A 9,320-nucleotide genomic window follows, 5' to 3' on the forward strand; every position below is an offset into this window, starting at 1 on the left:
CTACAGACTACATATGAAGTAAAATGAGTGAATCTACACCCTAAAACATGTCTATATACATCCGCATGTAATCCGTAGTGAAATCTCTAAAAAGACTTATATTATGAAACGGAGTGAGTAGTATTACTGCTTACGCTTGCATGGCAACGCTCAAGTTATTATAACCAAAATAAGCAGAGAGGAGAAACAATTGCATGAATCACCAAAAAAAAAACCAGGGACCATCTTGAATTTTACTCATAGTGTGAGGGCCGAGATGCAAAACGCATGTGCACGGGAATATGCGATGGATGGCTGGCATGGCATGGGGGTCATCCATGCATCCATGCCATGCGCCCCTCCCGAAAATATCAAGGCCATGTCAGCCGCGCCCCCTGGCGATCTCGCCAGCCCCCAGCCGCGCACGCGCGAATAAGTATCTCCGCGCACCCACAGGTCGCCGACCCGCGGGCCCTCCGCTCCACATCCCAGGTGTCAGTCACGCAGCACACCGCATGGGCCCTCCACCCCTCGCCCCGCGGGCGAGTGAAATAACGGAGCGAACACTACACAGACCACCGCCTACCCCTCCCATTACGGAAAAAATCTTTTTCTCGCCTCTCCTCGCCCCTCGCTGTTTTCTCTCTCCTCCTCTCTGCCTTCGCCCCCGCCTCCGTCCCGCCTCGCCCGCCGCGCAAAATCCCGTCGCCGGCGCTGCCGATTCGCCGCCCGAGCTCCGTATTGGAGCGCTCCTGACCGAGGTAAAGCTCCTGGATCCTGCCCCCGCTACCCCGAACTACCCCCCTTCCCGCAGCGCTACGTTTTGTTCATTTTGCGCCGTATTTGTTCATCTGCCGCCTTGATTTTCGCCCGCGGCTCGTGTTGCCGGTAGATTCGCGGGCAGTCTGTGTCTGAGTGTCCTCGGGCGAGGCGTTGGCGATGGTTTTACTCGAGAAGTCTTGTTCCGGCGGCGAGGTTCAGCTGATTGTGTTGCAGCTTCTCTTCGTAATCTCGAGTAGATCAACGGGAGATGGACGCTTGTTCCTGCGAAATTCGGGGCGATTTCGGCTTATCCGCGAGTAGCGCGGATTCGAGCTGGGGCTTGCTCCTTTTCAGGGTGTCATTTCGGCGCGTAGATTTCGCAGTTTCGGATGCGGATGTAACCGCTGGAGCGGAGATAGTTAGCGGAAAATCGTTTGGGGGTGAAGATGGTTCTATGTTAGCTTATAGTTTTCCATTTGAATTCAGAGCTAAACAGAACGTCACAAGCAGAAATCTCAAAAGAAGCGGGTGCTGTGAGCCTGCAAAATTTTACTTGCTTGCTTTTGAAATTATATATCTGATGCGCAGAATTAAGCTCCACTCCTTTGGGTTCCGCTGTGTTCAACTTCCAAGGGTTACGTGTTGGAATGGATCTATATTGCATTTGTCTACTTGCTATATTCAGCGTGGATGGATCTAATCGAATTTTCTAAATTAGAAACGTGAGATGTTCGATAATAGAAAAAAACACGGTAAGGCAAGTGAACTACCAATATTGTTTTACCCAAATTTGGTTAGCAGTCATCTGACTTGCAGTTATAGCCCCTCTGATATATGTGTATTGTGTATTATTATGTTCAGATTTGTATGAACTTGTACGGTAGCTATAAGCTTACAAAGTAGCTCTACTATTGTTTTTTCTTTTTCCTTTTCTTCCTTCTGGTTTTTGTTTCTGGGGTCCCAGTTCCGAGTTGTTTGCTTTGTTTCTGCGTTGTGCCATTTTGGTGTTACTCATCTAATACAAACGGCACATGTTTTTGATCTGATGCGTGTTCGAGAAAGATGGCATATCTTTTGTTTCTTTTAATGAAAATGAGAATGGTTGCTCCTTTTCTAGATGAGAATTTGATGCTTCTAGTTGTGTAAAAACACATCGATTTTACACACATCGGCTCTTTCTTAAGTCCAAAAGACAATCCTCAGCTCCGAAACAAAATCGTTCAATTTGCAACCTAAAACTCACCCCCACCCCACCTACCCACACTCAACCCACCCATGCTGAAAAAAGAACATCTTTTGGAAGACGTGCCATTTATGTCCAAGGCAGCCATCTCTCGAACTCGAGGAATCATGTAGAGCAAAACTGGATCTGAAACCAATGATGAAGATGAGCAGATGACTGTGAGCCCTTGGATCCTGATCCAAGGGTCAGAGTTGGCGATTAGATATTTCTTTCCTTTGCAAGATTCCTCAAACAAAACACCAAACCAATGTGTTCCTATACTATCTTATTTCCCCAAGCATCTGGAATCATTCCATTCCATCCCATTCTCAAATCCAGGATGGTTCCATTCCAGTCTACCTCATTCCTCAAACCACTAAGGGTTTTAGAGTTGAAATCCTTGTTCCGACTCTGGTAAGGGCTAGGAATGTAAACGAGACTTCTTTCTAGAAACATGTTGCCAAGGCTATGCAAAATTTGTTCCATTGGCTGGTTGACCTCCTCTCTTTTTCTTTTGTCAAGTTTCGGCAATATTTCTTGTTTTAAAATTTATTAAAATGACATCTATAATAATGTCCCTTTCTTTCTTTCGATTTTCCCTTTGCTATATTTTGCAATGCAGAGACGTTAAGCGCCTATGGTTGGAACTGGTTGATATGATATCTGGTCACATTGTGGGATGCAATCCCCCCTTAGTGGGGGGTGATTGAAGAAGTCAACAATAGGAGAACTTGCATCTTGCTGAAGTTTTCTGCTTCTGAGGCAAGTAGCTTATAAGAAGAATAGGGAATGTCATAGATGGATAAACTGACCGGCTATTTTAGCATGCTGTTGATATTAAATATGCTTTTTTTGCTAACTGGGGCAGTTTTTCTAATTTCTTTCTTTCTGAGTGTTCCTCTCTAGTTTCTTGAGCAGGCTCTTAAACTACCAAGTATGTCAGTGTCAAATGGGAAGTGGATTGATGGGCTCCAGTTCTCATCACTGTTCTGGCCCCCGCCACACGATGTGCAGCAGAAACAGGTACAATGCTCATAGTTTAGCTATGTTATATACGCTGTAACTTTGTAGACACCTGATGTTAATGCTATGCTTCTGTTGTGTTTTCTTTTTGAAGGCACAAATTTTAGCCTATGTTGAGTACTTTGGTCAGTTCACATCTGACAGCGAGCAATTCCCGGAGGATGTAGCTCAGGTACTGTATCTCTTAGCATAAATTAGTTTTGTTTGTGGTAAAATTTATATCAACTGTTAATATTTATACCCTTCCATCTTTCTTGCCTGTGTGCAGCTAATTCAAAGTTGCTATCCATCAAAAGAAAAGCGGTTGGTAGATGAAGTATTAGGTAACATATGAACTTCTGATAGCTACACATTATTACTACAGGCATATGAAGAAATAAATTCACACTCTTGTTTTTACATTTCGCCCAGCAACTTTTGTTCTCCATCACCCTGAGCATGGTCATGCAGTTGTACATCCAATTCTTTCACGCATCATAGATGGGACACTGAGTTATGATAGTCATGGTTCCCCATTCAATTCCTTCATCTCTTTATTTACCCAAAGTTCTGAGGTGAGGCCCTTACTTTCCTGGTTACTTTTAGTTCTCTTGCTTGATGCTGGTTGTGGTTGAAGTTCTGTTACTCATGAAGTGTACTTTTGGCTGCAGAAAGAGTACTCAGAGCAGTGGGCCTTGGCCTGTGGAGAAATTCTTAGAGTTCTAACTCACTACAACAGGCCAATCTTTAAAGTTGCAGACTGTAACAACACATCTGACCAGGCCACAGCAAGTTGTTCTGCACAGGAGAAAGCTAATTTCTCTCCAGGAAATGAGCCTGAACGGAAGCCATTGAGGCCATTATCTCCTTGGATCACAGATATTTTGCTAACTGCACCTTTGGGCATTAGAAGCGACTATTTTAGATGGTGAGTTGACCCTAATTTCTTTTTATCTTCTTCTTATGAAACGCGAGGGCAATGTGACTATTAATAATGAGCAAAATTAGCGAATGGAGAAACAGGGTAAATAGTAGAACCACGGGAGGAAAATAGTATTGCAGGTGAGCAATAAGGCCGAAACTCAGGAGTAAGTGGCCTGTAATCAAGACCAAACTGCAAGCATCTCCGATATGCTAATGGGAGTGTGTGCTAATCAACTCCAAATATGCTAATGGCAGTGTGCTAATCAACTCTAAATATGCTAATGGGAGTGTATAATGTACATGAATAGTAAATGTCAACGCTTTTCAGCTTGTTGGAATATATGCTGTTACTGTTGTAAATCAACAGTTTGCTATCATACTTCATACACTTCGCTTAGTAATATTTGCTGATTACTTTGTTTCATTTTAAACCGATCAGGTGTGGTGGAGTTATGGGAAAATACGCAGCTGGTGGAGAATTGAAGCCTCCAACAACTGGTTAGTAACTTTGAAATCATTTTTTTGCCTGAAATGAGAAGATGCAGTAACACTAGATGTTTTCTTTATTCCATTGAGATTTTATGTCTTTGTTACTTCTTATTTTGATTATGCGGGTTTTCCAAGTGTGGAACACCTTTTCTTCTTGCAACAGATGCTAATTCTTGCCATAAACACAAATGATTAATTATACGTCTTTTTAATTTAGCTTACAGCCGTGGAGCTGGTAAGCACCCACAACTCATGCCATCCACCCCAAGATGGGCTGTTGCCAATGGAGCTGGAGTTATTTTAAGTGTCTGTGATGAGGAAGTAGCTCGTTATGAGACAGCAAACTTAACCGCGGCAGCTGTCCCCGCCCTTCTGCTACCTCCACCGACAACACCCTTGGATGAGCATTTGGTGGCAGGGCTACCCCCTCTCGAACCATACGCTCGCTTGTTTCATAGGTAAGATCCTATCAATTGTCATACCAGGCCGGGGGTCCTCCTCCATTTCTAAGAAAAAAATTGTCATACCAAGTCTGCTTTCCAGATTATACTAAACGTGTTACTCTCTTGTCAGATACTACGCAATTGCCACACCAAGTGCTACGCAAAGATTGCTTTTTGGTCTTCTTGAAGCACCACCGTCATGGGCTCCAGATGCACTTGATGCAGCAGTTCAGCTTGTTGAACTCCTTCGGGCAGCTGAAGATTATGCTACTGGCATGCGGGTATAACATACTGCACACTGGCTGTTGTTTCAGTGCCGTTAATCGTGATGCCTCACGATACAAAATTTTCATATCGTATGTTTTGGGTGTGCATGTTTATTAATCTTGGTAACTTTAAATTTCTGTACAGCTTCCAAAAAATTGGTTGCATCTTCATTTCTTGCGTGCGATTGGAACTGCAATGTCTATGAGGGCTGGTATTGCTGCTGATACAGCTGCTGCGTTGCTTTTTCGCATACTATCTCAACCAACGTTGCTTTTTCCTCCACTAAGGCATGCTGAAGGAGTTGAAGTGCAACATGAACCACTGGGTGGCTATGTATCATCATACAAAAGACAGGTATGCAGTAGTTTCTGCATGTGGTTAATTTTTTATTACCTGTTTTTTCTTTAGTAAAGATTCGAAGCATAGTTAGTCTTTTCTGGGGCTTACGTATTCTAGGCTCTGTTGTTAAGTTCAGGGGGTCTTATTATACACTGATTTAGGCGTTGTTAGTCGCAGTTTACGTTACTGCATTAGTTGAGCTAAAACACTGCAACAGACAGCTAATCCTTATAGTTAATTTCCATTCAGCATTTGATCATTTTTGTATACTTGCTCATGTGGAATGCTTCTATCAATTCGTCAATCACTTATCTTGTGGTTTACCATGTTCTATGAGTAGAGATTTCACACCAAAGCTGCGCATTCAACTATCGTCTTTATTTACACCCTTCCGTGTGGGAATCCATGTTTTATTTTTCTTGGTTTTACTGATTGCTGCCTTATGTCTGCATGACTAATTTACCTGCTTGCACTTTGAACTATTCACAGCTGGAAGTTCCTGCATCTGAAACCACAATTGATGCCACTGCACAAGGCATTGCTTCCTTGCTGTGTGCTCATGGTCCTGATGTTGAGTGGAGAATATGTACCATCTGGGAAGCTGCCTATGGTTTGTTACCTCTGAATTCATCAGCAGTTGATTTACCTGAAATCGTTGTAGCTGCTCCGCTTCAGCCACCTACTTTGTCATGGAGCCTATACTTGCCACTGTTGAAAGTATTTGAGTATCTACCTCGTGGAAGTCCATCTGAAGCATGCCTTATGAGAATATTTGTGGCAACAGTTGAAGCTATACTCAGAAGAACTTTCCCTTCGGAAACCTCTGAATCATCTAAAAGACCAAGAAGTCAATCCAAGAACCTTGCTGTTGCTGAACTCCGTACGATGATACATTCACTCTTTGTTGAATCATGTGCTTCAATGAACCTTGCTTCCCGGTTGTTGTTTGTAGTATTAACTGTTTGCGTTAGTCATCAAGCTTTGCCAGGGGGCAGCAAAAGACCAACTGGTAGTGAAAACCATTCTTCTGAGGAGGCCACTGAGGACCCAAGATTAACCAATGGAAGAAATAGGGTCAAGAAGAAACAAGGGCCTGTTGGTACATTTGACTCGTATGTGCTGGCAGCTGTTTGTGCCTTATCTTGTGAGCTTCAGCTGTTCCCTATCCTTTGCAAGAGCGCAACAAACTCAAATGTAAAGGACTCTATAAAGATCCTGAAGCCTGGAAAAAACAATGGGATCAGTAATGAGCTACAGAACAGCATTAGCTCAGCAATTCTCCATACTCGTAGAATTCTTGGCATCCTGGAAGCTCTTTTCTCCTTGAAGCCATCATCAGTTGGTACCTCCTGGAACTACAGTTCAAATGAGATAGTTGCAGCGGCTATGGTTGCCGCTCATGTTTCTGAGTTATTTCGTCGGTCGAGGCCATGCCTAAATGCACTATCTTCACTGAAGCGATGTAAGTGGGATGCTGAGATTTCTACCAGGGCATCATCTCTCTACCATTTGATCGACTTGCATGGTAAAACTGTGTCCTCCATCGTGAACAAAGCTGAGCCTCTAGAAGCTCACCTGACTTTTACATCGGTAAAGAGAGATGATCAACAACACATTGAGGAAAACGGCACCAGCTCATCGGGTAGTGGCAACTTGGAAAAGAAGAATGCTTCAGCCTCACACATGAAAAATGGTTTTTCAAGACCACTCTTGAAATGCTCAGAAGAGGCTAGGCGAAATGGTAATGTTGCAAGTACATCCGGGAAAGTTCCTGCAACTTTACAGGCTGAAGCATCTGATTTGGCGAACTTCCTTACCATGGATAGGAATGGGGGTTATCGAGGCTCTCAGACTCTCCTAAGATCTGTTATCTCAGAAAAACAGGAACTATGCTTCTCTGTTGTCTCATTGCTCTGGCATAAGCTTATTGCATCTCCTGAGACGCAGATGTCTGCAGAAAGTACATCAGCTCATCAAGGTTGGAGAAAGGTATGATTCGTGTGGCCATTGGCATAACACATCAATGCTTCAGTGACATTCTAATTTTGTTATCTTATTAACTGTACATCTGACATTTTTTACGTATAGGTTGTAGATGCACTTTGTGATGTTGTTTCAGCCTCACCAGCCAAGGCTTCAACTGCTATTGTTCTGCAGGTAAAGATTTATTCAGACATTTGGTCGCAATGAAAGTTGGTTCAGATTTGGGCTTCTTCTCCCTTGTTCATTTCTCACGTGGGAACATATATTATCTTCATGACATATACATACATATTTCCTGCCATATTTATGGACTCTTGTATGCAGGCTGAGAAGGACCTACAGCCCTGGATTGCTCGAGATGACGAGGAAGGTCAGAAGATGTGGAGAGTCAACCAGCGAATAGTTAAACTGATAGCTGAGCTTATGAGGAACCATGATAGCCCAGAAGCATTGATAATTCTTGCTAGTGCTTCAGACCTTCTACTTCGTGCTACAGATGGGATGCTTGTTGATGGTGAAGCTTGTACCTTGCCTCAGTTAGAGGTAAGACACATATACAAACTTTCTTCACAGAATAGCACAAACATATCATCTGTCGTACTTTGCTGTCGTTAAAGCATCATCGACTCATTTTCTTGCTTTGGAAGTTGCATGTCACCCGATTCTTTCTGACAACATTCGTTCCTGTGATTGAATATGCACAGCTCCTGGAAGTAACTGCTAGAGCTATTCATCTCATCGTTGAATGGGGAGACCCAGGTGTAGCAGTTGCTGATGGCCTCTCAAATCTGTTAAAGGTATGTCCTGTGCTCAGATCACAGCCCTATTCTCTCCATCAGAAACACACCGACGTTTAGAATGCTAACACTCATGTGGTTTGCAGTGCCGTCTATCACCTACCATCCGCTGCCTCTCCCATGCTAGCGCACATGTACGAGCGCTCAGCATGTCCGTCCTCCGTGACATCTTGAACAGTGGGCCACTAGGTTCCACTAAGATCATTCAAGGCGAGCAACGGAACGGCATCCAAAGCCCGAACTACCAATGCGCAGCAGCAAACACGGTGAACTGGCAAGCGGATGTGGAGAGATGTATAGACTGGGAAGCCCGCAGCCGGCGCGCCACCGGGATGACCCTCGCCTTCCTCACCGCTGCGGCTAACGAGCTCGGCTGCCCCCTTCCTTGCTGACAAGGCCATATTTGGAGCTGACAATCAGCGACACTTGACAGTTGGCGCGAGCAGTTGCTGCATGGTCAGCGAGCAGGATGGCTAATTAATCCCTTGCTCAAGGATGGCTTCCCAGTCTGCCCTGCCCCCATGATGTGATTCAAAACTGATGTATATTAGCTGATGTTCCCAATCATACGGAGCCTTGCTCCCGCGGTGTGATTTTAACTTGCAATCTGACGTTAGATGTTCAAGCATATTGAACTGCTTGTGCTGTAACTTGTATTCATGATGTAACCGAAAGATGTCCGCTATGGTAAATGAAGACGTGTCATTTTTCGTTCTCCACACATATGCATATCTGCGGAGCTTCCCCACCGAGCCTGCACGTTTGCGTTACATAGCATGTGCGCAGTGGTACCCACTTGGTTGCTTTACCGATTCTCCATCTACAAATGCCTGGGGTTAACCACTTTGTTGTACGATTCTATCAACACAGAATGATCTTTTTACATCTTGTACATATGTTTTCTCTCTTCTATAAAGCTATGGTATGTTTTTGGCGTACCCTCGAAAAAAAAGAACGATCTTTTTACATCAAACAGCGAAGCGAGCTCCCTGGTTCCTTTACTAAGATCAAAACCACAATGTCGCAATAAAATCAGTATATACAACCTTCAAAGGCTGCAAAATTCAAAGAGACACGATAACGAACGCACAGAACTAGGGCAGCCGGATACAG

General features: G+C 43.9%; 1 protein-coding gene across 3 annotated transcripts; it reads left to right on the forward strand.

The window, feature by feature from the left end:
- The first annotated feature begins 578 nt into the window (after window positions 1-578).
- On the forward strand, window positions 579-8,926 carry LOC119275148 (protein GIGANTEA). 3 transcript variants are annotated; one of them, XM_037555948.1, is made up of 16 exons: window positions 602-740; window positions 2,586-2,725; window positions 2,870-2,986; window positions 3,081-3,158; window positions 3,255-3,309; window positions 3,398-3,540; window positions 3,637-3,893; window positions 4,329-4,387; window positions 4,596-4,836; window positions 4,952-5,102; window positions 5,233-5,442; window positions 5,917-7,416; window positions 7,516-7,584; window positions 7,735-7,953; window positions 8,115-8,207; window positions 8,294-8,926. In XM_037555948.1, exons 3-16 carry the CDS (start codon window positions 2,900-2,902, stop codon window positions 8,597-8,599), a joined length of 3,468 nt encoding a protein of 1,155 aa, XP_037411845.1. In that variant the 5' UTR covers window positions 602-740; window positions 2,586-2,725; window positions 2,870-2,899; the 3' UTR covers window positions 8,600-8,926. The 3 variants fall into 3 exon arrangements, with proteins under 3 accessions (XP_037411843.1, XP_037411845.1, XP_037411844.1); XM_037555947.1 differs by having other exon boundaries at window positions 2,882-2,986; XM_037555946.1 differs by lacking the exon at window positions 2,586-2,725 and having other exon boundaries at window positions 579-740.
- Window positions 8,927-9,320: the final 394 nt, after the last annotated feature.

This window comes from Triticum dicoccoides, chromosome 3B (genome assembly GCF_002162155.2).
Source record: "Triticum dicoccoides isolate Atlit2015 ecotype Zavitan chromosome 3B, WEW_v2.0, whole genome shotgun sequence".
Taxonomy (NCBI): Eukaryota; Viridiplantae; Streptophyta; class Magnoliopsida; order Poales; family Poaceae; genus Triticum; species Triticum dicoccoides.